The sequence below is a fragment of the Takifugu rubripes genome, chromosome 1 (genome assembly GCF_901000725.2).
Source record: "Takifugu rubripes chromosome 1, fTakRub1.2, whole genome shotgun sequence".
Classification (NCBI taxonomy): domain Eukaryota; kingdom Metazoa; phylum Chordata; class Actinopteri; order Tetraodontiformes; family Tetraodontidae; genus Takifugu; species Takifugu rubripes.
In genome coordinates, this window is record NC_042285.1 from 22,757,549 (window position 1) to 22,777,573 (window position 20,025).

Sequence of the window (20,025 nt, forward strand, 5' to 3'; positions counted from 1 at the left end):
TGAAAGCATGTAATGATGTTGGGGTTATTTTCTTAGCACGCTTTGGGCACCTTAGTACCAATTGAGCATCAAATAAAACCATGAGTTTTTCAAGTATTGCTACGGACCACACTAATCCCTTTATGACCAGTGTGTCCATCTTCTGATTGCTACTTTTAGCAGGTCAATGCACAATGTCCAAATCTAATCTCAACTCCAAATGATTTCTGGAACATGACAATGACAATGTACTCCAATGGCCCTGACAGTTCTTTCTCCAGGGGCCGTGGTGGAGCCACTTGACTGCAGGTGCTGCTGGTGACAGTCACACCTGCGGCCAATTGTTAATCAACTGGCTATTTCGGCCCTGTTGTCATTGTTGTCTGTCTGCATTTGGGTCCTGGTTAGACTAACCCCTAACAAATTGGTGACTCTATCATGCTGACATGCTAATATAGGTCAAAATCTATGAAGAACTTTTAAAAACATATTGTTGAAAGTATGCAATAAAGAATTAAGAAAAACCTAAAGACAAAGGCGGTACAACCTTTTGCCTTCAACCAGTAAGTGAATTTTATGAAAAGCTCAACAACTGAAAACATGTCATCTGGCAATTCTGAAGCAGGTGATTGAAGGCAGGACTGAGGGATGGAGCGAAGGAAGGAGGAGTCAAACCGAGAGAGGGACTGACCAAATGCTGAACAGAATCTCTTTTAATGAAAGTTCATCACTGATATCAAGAAACTATATAAAGAAATGTGGATTCAACAGCAGAGAGAGAACAGCTTTTCTGACACGAGGCTGATTACAGAGAGAGAGCTGAGAGCACTTATCAACATAATTCAGTTGTGAGGATGGTAACATGATTAACTTACATGTTGTGATGGATAACGCTTCAGAAGTAATGATATTTACCCTGTCTGGATTCAATGGCATTGTAAATTACAGATTTACTTTATTTGCTCTCACCTTTGTTTGTTACTGTGTGATTGTTCAGGTAAATGTAACCCTCATTTTGACGATAATAATGGATAAAAGTCTTCATGAACCCATGTTTATCTTTCTCTGCAACCTTTGCATCAACTCACTTTATGGGACAACAGCATTTTACCCCAAATTTCTGATAGATATTCTGTCGACCTCTCATGTCATCTCTTATGCAGGATGCCTTGTGCAGAGTTTGGTGGTGAACTCCTCAGCATGTGCTGAGGTTTCTTTTTTGGCACTCATGGCCTATGACAGATATGTTGCTATATGTCAACCTCTGGTGTATCACTCTGTGATGAATCCTCAGAGAATGTGTCTGCTTGTGTTTGCTGCTTGGATTCTTCCAGTGGGTCAACTGCTCATAACTATAACGTTAACATCAACTCTGAGGTTATGTGGCTCGCAGATATCAAGAATATATTGTGTTAACTATGTCATACGTAGGTTAGAATGTACTCCCTCGATAACAACCGTATTTTCTCCTGCTTTCACGATCACATTTTATTTCTGTCATTTTCTGTATGTCATTTACTCTTATTTCTATATCATGAAAACATGCCTAACATGTAAAGAAGAAAGGATGAAATTTATGCAAACATGTTTGCCACATTTATCATCTTTGATTATTGTAATTGTATGTTTACTATTTGATCTGTTGCATATGAGATTTGACTCTGGAAAGTTATCAGAAGGTGCCCGTAATTTTATGGCAATACAGTTTCTGCTCTTTCCTCCACTAATTAATCCTTTAATCTATGGTATAAAACTGACAGCCATCAGAAACAGAATTCAAAGTTTTCTATGCATGAAAAGTTTGTAGTAATTTCTTGAGAGGTTCTGCAGAGAGAAAATGTGTGTTTTTCGCTTTTAAAAATCTCTTCTAAGTTCCTTTACTGACAACCCTTCACTCATATTTTGGGATATATAATGCAGTAATTGTTGACTGAAATTTCACATGGGGGGCTGAGGTGGTCAGTCCATTGATAATATTTTGTTTTTGAAATGAAAAGAATAAAGTAGTAACATGAATTCATCTAACACTACAGTGTTGCTTTTTATTTACCTTGAGTCCGGTACCTCCCTTTTGCATATTTCGATTTTTGTTGTGTGTGGTGCTTTTTATGCTTGATTTTTATTTACAGTTGAATTAATCCTTTGTATTTATTTATTTTGTTCTCTATAATAATCCTTCTATATGAGAGTTATTTGGGGTGCAGACAGTCCAGTCTGTGGGGGACTGGGCTGAGAAGTTAAGGGTTCTTCGTTCATGCCCCAGTGCAGACAAAACTTGGTAGGTGTTCTGGTAGGAAGATACCTTCAGAGTACTGTTAAGGTACCCTCAAGCAAGGTAGAGAAACCCCAAATTGTCACATTGGGGCCTTGCGATGAACTGGCCTTGCCCTGATCTAAATGCACCAGTGACTTCCCTGTGAACCTGAAAGGAGACATGCCATGCATAAAAATGGTTTGGTATATGTGCCTTTGTCATATAATGGACATAATTTCACAGGAGGTGTGTTTATCTTTTGAAATAATAACCTCATGTAAGAGTTAAAAAATGAGAACTTCATTGTATTCATTTGCAAGTTATAATCAACACTATGAAGCAGAATGTTTCTATTTAGAGTTTGGATCATTTTTATGTAATCATGTTATCATATCGTGCCAGACAGATATGCACTTTGATGTTCAGAATTGTAACTAGTTTAAATTCATGTTTTTCTACTGCATATTAAGGGTTAGGGTTTTGGGTAGATGCAGGTAGGTCTGTATGTAGCTGTATAATTTAGATTTCTTTCACATTATGCTTGGGAAAGATTGCACGATAAAATATTGAGAGGATATCAATTCATGGGAAGAAAAGAAAAATCCCAACTTTCAGTTTAAGCAAACAGTATCCAGTATCCATTTATATCTATATCGATAGAAGGATTGTATTTTTTTCACCAAAGTAGAATTCAGAGATTTTCTCCAAACATTGTTAACATAAAGTCTGGCTTCATGTATGCAAAAGTGGCAGTTGCTGCAGAGAGTAGCTTCTCCAGTGCCTTGTTTTTATTTTTTATTTTCCTGCTCTCTCTCTCTTTCTCTCTCTGCATCTGTCACTGTCAGTTGGGTCACTCAGGCAGGAAACTGGCAGGAGAACCTGGTCTGGAAGCAGCCAATCACCAATTAACTGTGGCTTTCTTTCAGTGTCAGATAATTCTGCATGTTTCAGTCTTTACCAGCACCAGAACTTCACCTTGTGCTTTTGTGGTTTTTCCCATTGCAATCGTAGAACTCATCTCCCGTACTTTGTCTTCTTTGTCCCCTGGGGTTTCCAGTGCTTTTTGTCTTTTGCACTTTGGGTTTTTTCTTCATGCTGAGTTTTTTAATTAACATGTTGTGGATCTGTCTGTTGCATTTTGGGTCCAGTGTAAGAAAGCTGGGTGCCTCAGATTTCCTCAAAACCTAATCCTAGCTTAACTGTTGAATACAGGGATCTTTTGCCGGGTAATAGTGTCCAGCAGCACATTGCACAGATTTCTTTTGTGCCCTGGTTTTCTTTTAAATGACGTTTATTGGCCATAACACATTTTTATTGAACATTCAGGTATATTGTTAAAAAATTTAGTAGAGGCTTTTGGTTTTATGCAATCCTGTGCTTCATCACTACACCACAATAAGTGACACTAAACAGACACAATCTTATTTTATTTTTTAGTGTCTTCAAAGTGGTTTTGTCAAAATATCTTAGCACTGATTAATTTTGTTAATAAACAACTGTACCTTTAATTTATGGAGTTCCACAGGGCTACATTTGTGCCCCACTTTGCTAATATACTATGCATAGAGTAGGATGCAGTTCACAAAGAGGCCAGTGCCAATAAATTTGGCAGTTGATCATAGGAAGGTTTTCCTTCGAGATTGAGGAAGGGAGGGAGGGATGGTGGAGGCAAGAGGTGTTTCTCTGAAATTATCAACTGAATCTTTTTTTCAAGGTAATCACTGTAGCTTTAATGCCATCCAGGAAGGTATATAAAGAAATGTGGACTCACCAGTGAAGACAGGACACTCCTGTCCTTCAACCAGTGAAGCCACTTACACTGCTGAGAGTTCTCATCAACACAATCATGAGGATGGTAACAACATTATCTCGTATCTTGTAATGGATAACGCTTCAGACGTGACCATGTTCACCCTGTCTGGATTCAATGGCATGATAAAGTACAGATTTACTTTATTTGCTCTCACCTTTGTTTGTTACTGTGTGATTGTTCAGGTAAATGTGACCCTCATTGTGGCAATTATCGTGGATAAAAGTCTTCATGAACCCATGTATATCTTTCTCTGCAACCTCTGCATCAACTCACTTTATGGGACAGCAGGTTTTTACCCCAAATTTCTGATAGATATTCTGTCGACCTCTCACGTCATCTCTTATGCAGGATGCCTCGTGCAGAGTTTGGTGGTGAACTCCTCAGCATGTGCTGATTTTTCTTTTTTGGCACTCATGGCCTATGACAGATATGTTGCTATATGTCAACCTCTGGTGTATCACTCTGTGATGAATCCTCAGAGAATGTGTCTGCTTGTGTTTGCTGCTTGGATTCTTCCAGTGGGCCAATTGCTCATAACTACAATGTTAACATCAACTCTGAGGTTATGTGGCTCGCAGATATCAAGAATATATTGTGTTAACTATGTCATACGTAGTTTAGGATGTACTCCCTCGATAACAACTGTATTTTCTCCTGCTTTCACAATCACATTTTATTTCTGTCATTTTCTGTATGTCATTTACTCTTATTTCTATATCATGAAAACATGCCTAACACGTAAAGAAGAAAGGATGAAATTTATGCAAACATGTTTGCCACATTTATCATCTTTGATTATTGTAATTGTATGTTTACTATTTGATCTGTTGCATATGAGATTTGACTCTGGAAAGTTATCAGAAGATGCCCGTAATTTTATGGCAATACAGTTTCTGCTCTTTCCTCCACTAATTAATCCTTTAATCTATGGTATAAAACTGACACCCATCAGAAACAGAATTCAAAGTTTTCTATGCCTGAAAAGTTTGTAGTAATTTCTTGAGAAGTTCTGCAGAGAGAAAATGTGTGTTTTTCACTTTTAAAAATCTCTTCTAAGTTCCTTTACTCACAACCCTTCACTCATATTTTGGGATATATAATGCAGTAATTGTTGACTGAAATTTCACGTGGGGGACTGAAGTGGTCAGTCCATTGATAATATTTTGTTTTTGAAATGAAAAGAATAAAGTAGTAACATGAATTCATCTCACACTACACTGCACTAGATATTCTGTCGTCCTCTCACGTCATCTCTTATGCAGGATGCCTTGTGCAGAGTTTAATTGTGCACTCGTCAGCTTGTGCTGATTTTTCACTTTTAGTGCTGATGGCCTATGACAGATATGTGGCTATATGCCGACCTCTGGTGTATCACTCTGTGATGAATCCTCAGAAAGTTTCTGCTCTTGTGTTCGCTGCTTGGATTCTTCCCGTGGCTCAGTTTATTGTGATCACAGTATCAACATCAACTCTCAGGTTATGTGGCTCACAGATTTCAAGAATATATTGTATTAACTATGTCGTACGTAGATTAGTCTGTCAAACTTCCATTACAACAGTCATTTTTTCTGCTTTCATCATCATATTTTATTGCTGTCATGTTCTCCTCGTCATTTACTCCTATTTCTATATCATGAAAACATGCCTAACATCCAAGGAGGATAGGAGGAAATTTATACAAACATGTTTGCCCCATGTATCATCTTTGATTGTTGTAATTGTATGTTTGCTTTTTGATTTGTTGCATATGAGATTTGACTCAGGAAAGTTATCAGAAAGTGCTCAAAATTTTATGGCAATACAGTTCCTGCTCTTTCCTCCACTAATCAATCCTTTAATCTATGGTATGAAACTGACACCGATCAGAAACAGAATTTAAAGTTTTCTATGTAGAAAAAGTTATGAATTAAAAAAATGTTCTGAAGAGAATAAAAATGTTATTTCAGAAAGTTTTCTTTTTTAATGTGCCATATTACACCAATCTTATACTCGTATTTCCTAAACTGATATTTCACAAAGTAGTGTGAGGTGGTCAGTCTATTGACAATTTAAGAAATGAGCAAAAATAACAAGTTACAAAGTTTGAGTAGACAAGACAACAGAAATAGAGGAAACTTTCCGTAGTACTGCTCAAACTATATTCATGAAATATCATCTATGAATTGTTTTCTTGAGTTTACATTTGGGTTCTGTTGAGCATATTATTCCTAAAAATTAACAAATAAGCTGCATGTTTTACATTGTGCAATATAATCCTTAAGACCCTCTGAAAGACCAGGTGTAGTTGTTGGAACCACATTTAATGAGTAAAATGGGAAGTTCTCCCTTAACTGGTATTTCTAAAAATCTTGGTTAGCTGGGTACATTATGTAAATACCTTATTTTGCTTTCTAGGTTTGCTCAGGTTTGCTCATAAAAAAGGCTGGAACAGTTTCTGCCTGGACCACGTCAGAAGTGACAGACAAGAAAATTTATTCAGAAAAGATAATGAAACATAAGTCATATCTAGTAAGTTTAAAGGGCGCAGGCTTGGTGTGAAGAAGCACGATGAGGAAGTGGATTAGAACCAACACATCGTGTCCAAGATAGTAACCTGCATTAAATTCTGTGGAGCTTTTGAGCTGGCCCCAGATAAACCAGGGCTTTTCAGAGACTTAATCATTGTGGCCTCTGTAACATTAAATTTGTGTTTTCTAACCACCCAGTGAGATGTTTTCAGCTTTTAACTCAAAAGAGGACACAATTACATTTTTAAAAATTGTTAATTCTTTCTACTATTTATCATGCCACAGCTATGTGATACTATCCTGAGTTTGAAGAGTAAATCTCTTCTCAAGCACCTTGTCAGTGCCACTCTGTGACAAGGAGACCTGTTCGTTCTCCATTCTGTCCAGTTCCTGAAAGCACTGGAAACCACTGTAGAGGCCCGTCCTATGCTGAACAGGGCTAAGCTCAGAACAGAGCTATCCCTCATCTACGAGAACATGGAGTTCAGGACTTGTAGCGCGGCACTGATTTGTTACAGTTTCAACAGAGAAAAGACTTCTGGTCATGTTCACTGAGGCTGTTTTTAAGATTTTTGTAACAACAGCCGTGACCACAGTAAAGTCAGAGAGCTGATTCTCTACTCTAAAGAGATCAAGACTTTCCTGAGGAGCACCATAACACAGGATCACCTGAATGCTTTGGCCATGCTGTCTGTGGAGAAAGAACGCAGAAAGAAAAGGCTCACTGAGAGCTTTGCCACTCAGTAGGATGGAAGGGCAAATTTCATGTAGCATATAACATATCAAATAGATGGACACACACACAGACACACCTTTGTATAAGGTTGACCACAGCACAACAGGCCATCCAGAAAGCAAAATATTTGATATTTTCTGGTGTGTTTACAAATATTATTGAGTAAACATCTGTTATGATTTTTTTTTTTGTCTTTTTCTTCCAGTTTGTTTCTAACCATGCTTCTGCTACATACAATAAAAAGTATCTTAAGTAATATTATTGGCCAAAAAATATTTACTAATTCACAGAGCACTGATATTCAGCAATTTAAGTTAAATTGCTTGGGGACAGTTATTAAACCTGACATCACATGCTGACTTCAAAGGCCCACCAACAGTAGTTTAAACTCCCCTTTAAAATCATGTCTTAAAATTGAAACACCCCTTTGAAATTGTGGGAGTGAGCCAAAATGTCCTTACTAAGAAAGAATGTCCTCACTTTGCAACCTGATCATGTATATTGATACGCAGTATGTCATATGTAAAAGAACACACAAACACCAACATGCAAGACAAAGATGATTTTTCTCTGCACACACCAACCAAATTTTCTTTTGGCAGTTGACCACCAAGATTTTACTGTAGTACTATTGACAGTCCCGATTTTCATCATGGTCATTTTTTACTACTGGCTGTTCCGGTGTTTCAAGGACGTTCCATTATATACACTGATAAATGGGGGCGCCACAGGGTTTGATTCTTTCACCTCTCCTCTTCTGGTTACATACTTGCAATGGGACATTTTGAATGCCAAGCTGTCAAAATGATTGGGCGACCAACGGCATTCAACATTTTGTCATTTGATGGCTCACACAAAATCTATTAGCTATAACTATTTTAAATTCTACAAAAAAATAATACTGAAAAATTTGGTCTAGGTTTTTTGCGCAATACTGTACTTCACCACTAAACCACAATAAGTGAGACTGAACAGATAAATATTATTTAATTTTTTAGCGTTTTCAAAGTGGCTTTGTCTAAATGTCTCATAACTTATTACGTTCTGTTAATATGGAACTGTGCCCTTAGTTTGTGGAGTTCCACAGGGCTACATTCATGCCTCATTCTGCTAATGTACTGCGCTAGGAGTAGGATGGAATTCTAAAGGAGGCCAGCACCCCCATATTTTCAGCAGTTGATTGAAGTCAGGGTTTCCTTTGAGACAAAAGGAAGGATGGTGGAGTCAAGTGGTGTTTCTCTGAAGTGCTCCACTGAATCCTTTTTTTTAAAGGTAATGACTGTAGCTTTAATGCCATCCAGGAAGGTATATAAAGAAATGTGGACTCACCAGTGGAGACATGACACTCATGTCCTTCAACCAAGGAAGCCGATTACAATGCTGAGAGCTCTCATCATCACAATCATGAGGATGGTAACAACATTATCTCATCTTGTAATGGATAACGCTTCAGACGTGACCATGTTCACCCTGTCTGGATTTAATGGCATTATAAATTACAGATTTACTTTATTTGCTCTCACCCTTGTTTGTTACTGTGTGATTGTTCAGGTAAATGTAACCCTCATTTTGACGATAATAATGGATAAAAGTCTTCATGAACCCATGTATATCTTTCTTTGCAACCTCTGCATCAACTCACTTTATGGGACAGCAGGTTTTTATCCCAAATTTCTGATAGATATTCTGTCGACCTCTCACGTCATCTCTTATGCAGGATGCCTCGTGCAGAGTTTGGTTGTGAACTCCTCAGCATGTGCTGTTTTTTCTTTTTTGGCACTCATGGCCTATGACAGATATGTTGCTATATGTCAACCTCTGGTGTATCACTCTGTGATGAATCCTCAGAGAATTTGTCTGCTTGTGTTTGTCGCATGGATTCTTCCAGTGGGTCAATTGCTCATAACTATAATGTTAACATCAACTCTGAGGTTATGTGGCTCGCAGATATCAAGAATATATTGTGTTAACTATGTCATACGTAGATTAGAATGTACTCCCTCGATAACAACTGTATTTTCTCCTGCTTTCACGATCACATTTTATTTCTGTCATTTTCTGTATGTCATTTACTCTTATTTCTATATCATGAAAACATGCCTAACACGTAAAGAAGAAAGGATGAAATTTATGCAAACATGTTTGCCACATTTATCATCTTTGATTATTGCGATGATATGTTTACTATTTGATCTGTTGCATATGAGATTTGACTCTGGACAGTTATCAGAAGGTGCCCGTAATTTTATGGCAATACAGTTTCTGCTCTTTCCTCCACTAATTAATCCTTTAATCTATGGTATAAAACTGACACCCATCAGAAACAGAATTCAAAGTTTTCTATGCATGAAAAGTTTGTAGTAATTTCTTGAGAAGTTCTGCAGAGAGAAAATGTGTGTTTTTCGCTTTTAAAAATCTCTTCTAAGTTCCTTTACTGACAACCCTTCACTCATATTTTGGGATATATAATGCAGTAATTGTTGATTGAAATTTCATGTGGGGGGCTGAGGTGGTCAGTCCATTGATAATATTTTGTTTTTGAAATGAAAAGAATAAAGTAATAACATGAATTCATCTAACACTACAGTGTTACTTTTTATTTACCTTGAGTCCGGTACCTCCCTTTTGCATATTTTGATTTTTGTTGTGTGTGGTGCTTTTTATGCTTAATTTTTATTTACAGTTGAATTAATCCTTTGTATTTATTTATTTTGTTCTCTATAATAATCTTTCTATATGAGAGCTATTTGGGGTACAGACAGTCCAGTCTGTGGGGGACTGGGCTGAGAAGTTAAGGGTTCTTCGTTCATGCCCCAGTGCAGACAAAACTTGGTAGGTGTTCTGGTAGGAAGATACCTTCAGAGTACTGTTAAGGTACCCTCAAGCAAGGTAGAGAAACCCCAAATTGTCACGTCGGGGCCTTGCGATGAACTGGCCTTGCCCTGATCTAAATGCACCAGTGACTTCCCTGTGAACCTGAAAGGAGACATGCCATGCATAAAAATGGTTTGGTATATGTGCCTTTGTCATATAATTGACATAATTTCACAGGTGTGTTTATGTTTTGAAATAATAACCTCATGTAAGAGTTAAAAAATGAGAACTTCATTGTATTTATTTGCAAGTTATAATCAACATTATGAAGCAGAATGTTTCCATTTAGAGTTTGGATCATTTTTATGTAATCATGTTATCATATCGTGCCAGACAGATATGCACTTTGATGTTCATAATTGTAACTAGTTTAAATTCATGTTTTTCTACTGCATATTAAGGGTTAGGGTTTTGGGTAGATGTAGGTTGTGTTTGTATATATTTATGTATGAACATATTACTGCATAACATGTGTCTGTATGTAGCTGTATAATTTAAATTTCTTTCACATTATGCTTGGAAAGATTGCACAATAAAATATTGAGAGGATATCAATTCATGGGAAGAAAAGAAAAATCCCAACTTTCAGTTTAAGCAAACAGTATCCAGTATCCATTTATATCTATGTCGATGGAAGGATTGTATTTTTTTCACCAAAGTAGAATTCAGAGATTTTCTCCAAACATTGTTTACAATGTTCCCTCTAATTTCTCATGTGTCTGAGCAGACAGACAAGCTCCCTGAGCACACAGAGGACCACTGTGAGCAACATCAGATGGGCACCCTGTGGCCACACACCAGTATCACACTTGTTCAAAACCTTGGATCATAGCAAGTTACATGACTTATTAACAGAATGAAATGACAGCAGCACATAAAATGAAAAAGACAAAAATCTTGTTGTTCATGAGATGTGTACTATGTTATATGTGAGAGTCCTGCTTTAACCATAGGAAGAGTCCTGCTTTGGCCTGGGAAAAAATCTCACTCAGTTTCACCGCTTGTTCTTCTATTTGCACATACTCCGACCGCCATTCCATCTTAAAAGAACCGCATTTCTTTTTTACTTTGGCTTGATGAGTGGATGTGGATCTGCCCGTTCGTTTCGCCATGATAAGGGATTAGCATTTGCGTCTCTTAACTCCGCTGCACTGTTGTTAGCTAGCTAACGTGCACGGCGAGTAAAGGCAGGGCACATACGCAAACGCTGTCAGTGCCATGATTGGCTGCGTAGCATAAGTGAACTGTATCGGATTATTGGCTGGACACCTGTCGCTCATTGGGTTACGTTGCAAAATGGTACAGAAAACAATATTACCGGTCTAATTAACTAGATTATATCAGTTCTAAAATTAGATATTAATATGTTTCTGTTGAATTTTATTTTGTGCGCTGCATAGATTTTCTTGTGCGCTGAGTATGTGCAAGCAGTGCGCGATTGCGCAAGCGTGCAGTTTAGAGGGAACATTGATTGTTAACATAAAGTCTGGCTTCATGTATGTAAAAGTGGCAGTTGCTGCATCAGAGAGTAGCTTCTCCAAATTGAAGCTGATTAAAGCATACCTGAGAAATGAGTGAGACCTTCTGTGATGAATTCTCAGAGTTTCTGCTCTTGTGTTTGCTGCTTGGATTCTTCCCGTGGCTCAGTTTATTGTGATCACAGTATCAACATCAACTCTCAGGTTATGTGGCTCACAGATTTCAAGAATATATTGTATTAACTATGTCGTACGTAGATTAGTCTGTCAAACTTCCATTACAACTGTCATTTTTTCTGCTTTCATCATCACATTTTATTGCTGTCATGTTCTCCTCGTCATTTACTCCTATTTCTATATCATGAAAACATGCCTAACATCCAAGGAGGATAGGAGGAAATTTATACAAACATGTTTGCCCCATATATTGTCTTTAATAGTTGTAATTGTATGTTTGCTTTTTGATTTGTTGCATATGAGATTTGACTCAGGAAAGTTATCAGAAAGTGCTCGAAATTTTATGGCAATACAGTTCCTGCTCTTTCCTCCACTAATCAATCCTTTAATCTATGGTATGAAACTGACACCGATCAGAAACAGAATTCAAAGTTTTCTATGTAGAAAAAGTTATTAATTAAAAAAATGTTCTGAAGAGAATAAAAATGTTCTTTCAGAAAGTTTTCTTTTTTAATGTGCCATATTACACCAATCCTATACTCGTATTTCCTAAACTGATATTTCACAAAGTAGTGTGAGGTGGTCAGTCTATTGACAATTTAAGAAATGAGCAAAAATAACAAGTTACAAAGTTTGAGTAGACAAGACAACAGAAATAGAGGAAACTTTCCATAGTACTGCTCAAACTATATTCATAAAATATCATCTATGAATTTGTCAGGGACCAGATAAGAACCCAAATGCGACACACGAGTTTGGCTGAACACCGCTTTATTGTCGGACACAGACAACAGACAGGTTTCTCCGGGGAGCGAGCAGAACAGAATAGTCGGGGACAGGCAAGGTCGGAACTGGGCAGACAGGCAAACAGGAATATGCTGGAAAGTCATCAGGAAGCCTCTTGCAGGGCGAAGCGGCTCACGGGCATGATTGCCCGCAGCTGTGACATGAATTGTTTTCTTGAGTTTACATTTGGGTTCTGTTTTATTGAGTATATTGTTCCTAAAAATGAACAAATAAGCTGCATGTTTTACATTGTGCAATATAACCCTTAAGACCCTCTGAAATACCAGGCGTAGTTGTTGGAACCACAGTTTAAGGAGTAAAATGGGAAGTTCTCCCTTAACTGGTATACCTAAAAATCTTGGTTAGCTGGGTACATTATGTAAATGCCTTATTTTGCTTTCTAGGTTTGCTCATAAAAAAGGCTGGAACAGTTTCTGCCTGGACCACGTCAGAAGTGACAGACAAGAAAATTTATTCAGAAAAGATAATGAAATATAAACCATCTCGCGTAAGTTTAAAGGGCGCAGGCTTGGCGTGAAGAAGCACAATGAGGAAGTGGATCAGAACCAACACATCGTGTCCAAGCGTACGGCGCACTGCGTCTTGATCTGCAGGGTCCATCCTGGTCGGAGGATTCTGTTACGATTCGAGGTTGTCTAGGACCCGAGCGCAGGCAAGACGCAGTGACGAAAGGTCCAAAAACTGGTTTTTGTTGAACAAACACAAAAGGACAGTCCTCCTGGACTGCTGGGAAGCAACAATTCTTCCTTCGGGTGCACACGAAGAGCTCCAGCGTCGAGCCAAAAAATCACAAGAATCTTCAAAACTAACAAAGACACCAGAAATACCAAGTCCCACAAAAATCCTCCAACACTGGTAGGCCGGAGTCTTAGACCTTAAATAGGCTGCTGATCGCTAATGTCCTGCAGGTGCGCCAACAGGTGGCCGGAGCACGGCTCCACCACGCCCCCTGCAGGAAAAACACAACTGGGAATCCTGGATCACAACATTATCTCCCCCTCAACGGGCGCCCCCTGGTGCCCTACCAGGCTTATCCTGGTGGGGGCGGTAGAAGTCACGGGAGAGGTCACTGTCCCGGATGAAAAGGCGGGGGGCCCACGATCGCCTCGTCGGCCCGTACCCCTCCCATTCGACAAGGAACTGGAACTCTCGTCCCCGTCGACGGATGTCCAGGATGCGCCGGACTCTGTAGGCAGCCCCCCCATCCACGACCTGGGGGGGAGGCGGGGGCTCGGACGGAGGGACCAGGTCTAACTCAGTGACCGGCCCCCCCTGGAACGGGAGGTCCTTCGTAGGGAGGCAGACCTTCTGGTCAGGCTGATAGGACGGGAACAGAGTCCGGTGCTGATGGCCTGCCGTTGAGAGCGCTGGGAAGCCAGCATGAGTGCAGCGCAGCCCCGTCTCCGCTTCTTCCTCCACCGGCGTGCGTCGGCCTGCACCAAGGGCACCGCCACCTTGTCCTCCGGGACGAACAGCCAGTTCGACAGGACCCCACCTTGATCCAGAACCGATTGCTGGGCCGCCGGGGCCGTCTTCTCCACTTTCCAGGATGTGGCCCCCAGGAAAACTGCAGCGGCTCTTGGGTCTGGTGCGTCACCATAGCCAGGACCTCCACTTTGAGGCCAATGACGGGTCTTGGCTCGGGCAGAGTCTCGATGGGGACACGGGCTTGCACGGCCAAGTCCTGGCTTATGAAGCTGTCATCTGCGCCTGAGTCCACCAAGAATGGCGCAGAGACCGACTCCCGGCCCCAGCGGAGCGTGCACGGCAGGGTTAAGCAGGGCGGCACGAACAGGAACCGCTCACCAACACTCCCACGCGTGTTGATGAGCCTAGTTCCCCTGGCTGGGTCGGGCAATCAGTGACGAAATGGCCAGCCTGGCCGCAATTAAGGCAGAGGTTCGCCGACCGCCAGTACTGCCACTCTGCGTGGGACAGTTGGGTTCGTCCCAACTGCATAGGTTCACCAGCAACATCCTCCTGAGGTGTAGCAGGGACCAGAGTTGACGATTCAACAGGAGCTCCACTTCGCCCAGACGCACTCTCCGAACTCCTCCCTGGCCAGTCCCTGTTCCTCTGCCGGCGTCTCTCCCGCAGACGATTGTCCAGCCGGATCGCCAGGCTGATGAGTGTCTCCAGGTCCCCAGACTCCTCCCGGGTGGCCAACTCATCCTTGAGTGCCTCCGCGAGTCCTTGGATGAACACCCCCCGGAGGGCCGCGTCGTTCCGGCCGCGAGAATGCGGAACCGGATGGAATAGTCCGCGACGGAGCTGGAACCTTGGCACAGGGACAGGATCTGGGATGCCGCTTCTCCACTCTGGACCGGATGATCAAACACCCGCTTTAATTCCGCAGTGAACTCCGGGAAACTGGAAGAAGCGGGTGTGTGGTTCTCCAGGACTGCCCTCCCAGAGAGAAGATTCACGACGAAGGCGATCTTCGCCCTGTCGCCGGGGTAGGTGAGGGGCTGGAGGTCGAAAACTAGGGAGCACTGAAGCAAGAAACTGGCACACACGCCAGCCTCACGAGAATATCGCTCCGGGATGGGTACGTGGGGCTCCCGTGGTGCAGCGGCCACTCGCTGCGGAACGACTTCCAGCGCCTCCGGGGCTGGTGGAGACAGTACCTGCTCCGCCCGTCCCGAAAAGAGCAGGTCCGTTACGCTCGTGTTGAGTGTCTGGAGCGAAGTCCAAATATCTGTGAGGAGCTGGTCGTGCTGGCCCAACAACCTCCCTTGAGCCTCCAGCATACGGCGCACTGCGTCTTGATCTGCCGGGTCCATCCTGGTCGGAGGATTCTGTTACGATTCGAGGTTGTCTAGGACCCGAGCGCAAGCAAGACGCAGTGACGAAAGGTCCAAAAACTGGTTTTATTGAACAAACACAAAAGGACAGTCCTCCTGGACTGCTGGGAAGCAACAATTCTTCACACGAAGAGCTCCAGCGTCGAGCCACAAAAATCACAAGAATCTTCAAAACTAACAAAGACACCAGAAATACCAAGTCCCACAAAAATCCTCCGACACTGGTAGGCCGGAGTCTTAGACCTTAAATAGGCAGCTGATCACTAATGTCCTGCAGGTGCGCCAACAGGTGGCAGGAGCACGGCTCCACCACGCCCACTGCAGGAAAAACACAACTGGGAATCCTGGATCACAACAGACCACAGCACAACAGGCCATCCAGAAAGCAAAATATTTGATATTTTCTGGTGTGTTTAAAAATATTGAGTACACATCTGTTATGATTATTTTTTTGTCCTTTTCTTCCAATTTGTTTCTAAACATGCTTCTGCTACATGCAATTTATTTATTGAATAAAAGTATCTTAAGTAATATTATTGGCCAAAAAATATTTACTAATTCACAGAGCACTGATATTCAGCAATTTAAGTAAAATTGCTTGGGGACAGTTATTAAACCTGACATCACATGCTGACTTCAAAGGCTCACCATCAGTAGTTTAAACTCCCCTTTAAAATCATGTCTTAAAATTGAAACACCCCTTTGAAATTGTGGGAGTGAGCCAAAATGTCCTTACTAAGAAAGAATGTCCTCACTTTGCAAGCTGATCATGTAAATTGTTACTCAGTATGTCATATGTAAAAGAACACACAAACACCAACATGCAAGACAAAGATGATTTTTCTCTGCAAATTTTCTTTTGGCAGTTGACCACCAAGATTTTACTGTAGTACTATTGACAGTCCAAAATTTTGTCATTTGATGGCTCACACAAAATCTATAAGCTATAACTATTTTAAATTGTACAAAAAATAATACTGAAAAATTTGGTCGAGGTTTTTTGCGCAATACTGTACTTCACCACTAAACTACAATAAGTGAGACTTAACAGATAATTATTTTATTTTTTAGTGTTTTCAAAGTGGCTTTGTCTAAATGTCTCATAACTTATTACATTCTGTTAATATGGAACTGTGCCCTTAGTTTGTGGAGTTCCACAGGGCTACATTCATGCCTCATTCTGCTAATGTACTGCGCTAGGAGTAGGATGGAATTCTAAAGGAGGCCAGCACCCCCATATTTTCAGCAGTTGATTGAAGTCAGGGTTTCTTTTGAGACAAAAGGAAGGAAGGTGGAGTCAAGTGGTGTTTCTCTGAAGTGCTCCACTGACTTTTTTTTTTAAAGTAATGACTGTAGCTTTAATGCCATCCAGGAAGGTATAAAAAGAAATGTGGACTCACCAGTGAAGACAGGACACTCCTGTCCTTCAACCAGGGAAGCCGCTTACAATGCTGAGAGCTCTCATCAACACAATCAAGAGGATGGTAACAACATTATCTCATCTTGTAATGGATAACGCTTCAGACGTGACCATGTTCACCCTCTCTGGATTCAATGGCATTATAAATTACAGATTTACTTTATTTGCTCTCACCTTTGTTTGTTACTGTGTGATTGTTCAGGTAAATGTAACCCTCATTTTGACGATAATAATGGATAAAAGTCTTCATGAACCCATGTATATCTTTCTTTGCAACCTCTGCATCAACTCACTTTATGGGACAGCAGGTTTTTATCCCAAATTTCTGATAGATATTCTGTCGACCTCTCACATCATCTCTTATGCAGGATGCCTCGTGCAGAGTTTGGTTGTGAACTCCTCAGCATGTGCTGTTTTTTCTTTTTTGGCACTCATGGCCTATGACAGATATGTTGCTATCTGTCAACCTCTGGTGTATCACTCTGTGATGAATCCTCAGAGAATGTGTCTGCTTGTGTTTGCTGCTTGGATTCTTCCAGTGGGTCAATTGCTCATAACTATAACGTTAACATCAACTCTGAGGTTATGTGGCTCGCAGATATCAAGAATATATTGTGTTAACTATGTAATACGTAGATTAGAATGTACTCCCTCGATAACAACTGTATTTTCTCCTGCTTTCACGATCACATTTTATTTCTGTCATTTTCTGTATGTCATTTACTCTTATTTCTATATCATGAAAACATGCCTAACACGTAAAGAAGAAAGGATGAAATTTATGCAAACATGTTTGCCACATTTATCATCTTTGATTATTGCGAAGATATGTTTACTATTTGATCTGTTGCATATGAGATTTGACTCTGGACAGTTATCAGAAGGTGCCCGTAATTTTATGGCAATACAGTTTCTGCTCTTTCCTCCACTAATTAATCCTTTAATCTATGGTATAAAACTGACAGCCATCAGAAACAGAATTCAAAGTTTTCTATGCCTGAAAAGATTGTAGTAATTTCTTGAGAAGTTCTGCAGAGAGAAAATGTGTGTTTTTCGCTTTTAAAAATCTCTTCTAAGTTCCTTTACTCACAACCCTTCACTCATATTTTGGGATATATAATGCAGTAATTGTTGATTGAAATTTCATGTGGGGGGCTGAGGTGGTCAGTCCATTGATAATATTTTGTTTTTGAAATGAAAAGAATAAAGTAATAACATGAATTCATCTAACACTACAGTGTTGCTTTTTATTTACCTTGAGTCCGGTACCTCCCTTTTGCATATTTAGATTTTTGTTGTGTGTGGTGCTTTTTATGCTTAATTTTTATTTACAGTTGAATTAATCCTTTGTATTTATTTATTTTGTTCTCTATAATAATCTTTCTATATGAGAGCTATTTGGGGTACAGACAGTCCAGTCTGTGGGGGACTGGGCTGAGAAGTTAAGGGTTCTTCGTTCATGCCCCAGTGCAGACAAAACTTGGTAGGTGTTCTGGTAGGAAGATACCTTCAGAGTACTGTTAAGGTACCCTCAAGCAAGGTAGAGAAACCCCAAATTGTCACGTCGGGGCCTTGCGATGAACTGGCCTTGCCCTGATCTAAATGCACCAGTGACTTCCCTGTGAACCTGAAAGGAGACATGCCATGCATAAAAATGGTTTGGTATATGTGCCTTTGTCATATAATTGACATAATTTCACAGGTGGTGTGTTTATGTTTTGAAATAATTACATCATGTAAGAGTTAAAAAATGAGAACTTCATTGTATTTATTTGCAAGTTATAATCAACATTATGAAGCAGAATGTTTCCATTTAGAGTTTGGATCATTTTTATGTAATCATGTTATCATATCGTGCCAGACAGATATGCACTTTGATGTTCAGAATTGTAACTAGTTTAAATTCATTTTTTTCTACTGCATATTAAGGGTTAGGGTTTTGGGTAGATGTAGGTTCTGTGTTTGTATATATTTACGTATGAACATATTACTGCATAACATGTGTCTGTATGTAGCTGTATAATTTAAATTTCTTTCACATTATGCTTGGGAAAGATTGCACAATAAAATATTGAGAGGATATCAATTCATGGGAAGAAAAGAAAAATCCCAACTTTTAGTTAAAGCAAACAGTATCCAGTATCCATTTATATCTATGTCGATGGAAGGATTGTACTTTTTTCACCAAAGTAGAATTCAGAAATTTTCTCCAAACATTAACATAAAGTCTGGCTTCATGTATGCAAAAGTGGCAGTTGCTGCATCAGAGAGTAGCTTCTCCAAATTGAAGCCGATTAAAGCATACCTGAGAAATGAATGAATGAAATGAAATGCTAGTTAATGTAGATTACTCCCTGGCATATGTGGAGTATTCTCATTTAGGTTATATTTTTTGTCCACATAAAATAATTATCCCAATAGTCTTTAGTGGAACCTCTTTAACTACAGAACCTCCCGTGAGGTCTAACAAATTTTTGTCTTTTGTCTTCTTGACAACTTTACCCCTTTTGGGGTCACAGGGATGGTAATGAAAGAGTACACCCCCAGATGAGTAGCCAGTTGATTGCAGCACAACTATTTGAGAATTTATGAGTGTGGTACCATGCTCAAGGGTACCTCAGCAGTGCTGTGAAGGTGTCATGGCACCTTCCCCTACTACCAGAACATCTTCCATGTTTTGACAGCACCTGGGCTCAAACCAAGAATCCTCTGCTTCTCAGCCCAGTCCCCAACAGATTGAGCTCCCACCACCTGGCCTAAAGGCATTCATAACAATTCCACATGGTTTTGTTTACATCTCTGGAAGGGTGGAGAGACAGGCAACATTGTTACCACTGAAGACTTAATTGACACATTTTCTACCCTTCCCTCCTATTCTGTCACCTAAAGTAATACAGCTGATTGATTTTTCACGTGATATTGTAAACAATGTTCTTACATAGAACTTCAAATCATTCCTGCACAGCCTTGGATTACAGCAATAATGATCAAATGATTCCCCTGAACTGTTTAGCATTCAACATGTGTATTTCTGACCACAAGTTTGTGTCTTTCACTGTCCAATTTACCATTACCGAAAACAAATCCCTTACAACTCGTTTCATTCTGTAACATAAAGAATATTAACACATTAGCTCTCACTAACGGTATCAACAACCTTCCCAGCATTGTCTATC

The 20,025-nt window shown here is 40.1% G+C and overlaps 4 protein-coding genes across 4 annotated transcripts; all 4 read left to right on the plus strand.

Annotated features, from left to right (window-relative positions):
* The first annotated feature begins 837 nt into the window (after positions 1–837).
* On the plus strand, positions 838–1,786 carry LOC101065869 (olfactory receptor 1D2). Its single transcript, XM_003979792.3, has one exon. The coding sequence runs from the start codon at positions 842–844 to the stop codon at positions 1,784–1,786; it is 945 nt and encodes a 314-aa protein (XP_003979841.3). The 5' UTR covers positions 838–841.
* Positions 1,787–4,114: 2,328 nt separating this feature from the next.
* LOC115252612 (olfactory receptor 1D2-like) lies at positions 4,115–7,300 on the plus strand. Its single transcript, XM_029848144.1, has 4 exons — positions 4,115–5,030; positions 5,309–5,502; positions 6,941–7,035; positions 7,138–7,300. Exons 1-4 carry the CDS (start codon positions 4,115–4,117, stop codon positions 7,298–7,300), a joined length of 1,368 nt encoding a protein of 455 aa, XP_029704004.1.
* Positions 7,301–8,726: 1,426 nt separating this feature from the next.
* Positions 8,727–9,650, plus strand: LOC105419391 (olfactory receptor 1D2-like). The gene has a single exon (XM_011620933.2). The coding sequence runs from the start codon at positions 8,727–8,729 to the stop codon at positions 9,648–9,650; it is 924 nt and encodes a 307-aa protein (XP_011619235.1).
* Positions 9,651–16,937: 7,287 nt separating this feature from the next.
* On the plus strand, positions 16,938–17,971 carry LOC101070852 (olfactory receptor 1D2-like). The gene has a single exon (XM_029840284.1). It carries the CDS (start codon positions 16,938–16,940, stop codon positions 17,859–17,861), a length of 924 nt encoding a protein of 307 aa, XP_029696144.1. The 3' UTR covers positions 17,862–17,971.
* The last annotated feature ends 2,054 nt before the right edge of the window (positions 17,972–20,025 follow it).

Excerpts from the sequence above, each read along its gene's own strand:
- LOC101065869 (XM_003979792.3), top strand. The coding sequence starts at position 842 with ATGATTAACTTACATGTTGTGATGGATAACGCTTCAGAAGTAATGATA.
- LOC115252612 (XM_029848144.1), top strand. The coding sequence starts at position 4,115 with ATGGATAACGCTTCAGACGTGACCATGTTCACCCTGTCTGGATTCAAT. Across the intron at positions 5,031-5,308 it reads AAGTTTTCTATGCCTGAAAA|GATGCCTTGTGCAGAGTTTA; the intron begins GTTTGTAGTAAT and ends TCTCTTATGCAG. Across the intron at positions 7,036-7,137 it reads CTCATCTACGAGAACATGGA|CCGTGACCACAGTAAAGTCA; the intron begins GTTCAGGACTTG and ends TTGTAACAACAG.
- LOC105419391 (XM_011620933.2), top strand. The coding sequence starts at position 8,727 with ATGGATAACGCTTCAGACGTGACCATGTTCACCCTGTCTGGATTTAAT.
- LOC101070852 (XM_029840284.1), top strand. The coding sequence starts at position 16,938 with ATGGATAACGCTTCAGACGTGACCATGTTCACCCTCTCTGGATTCAAT.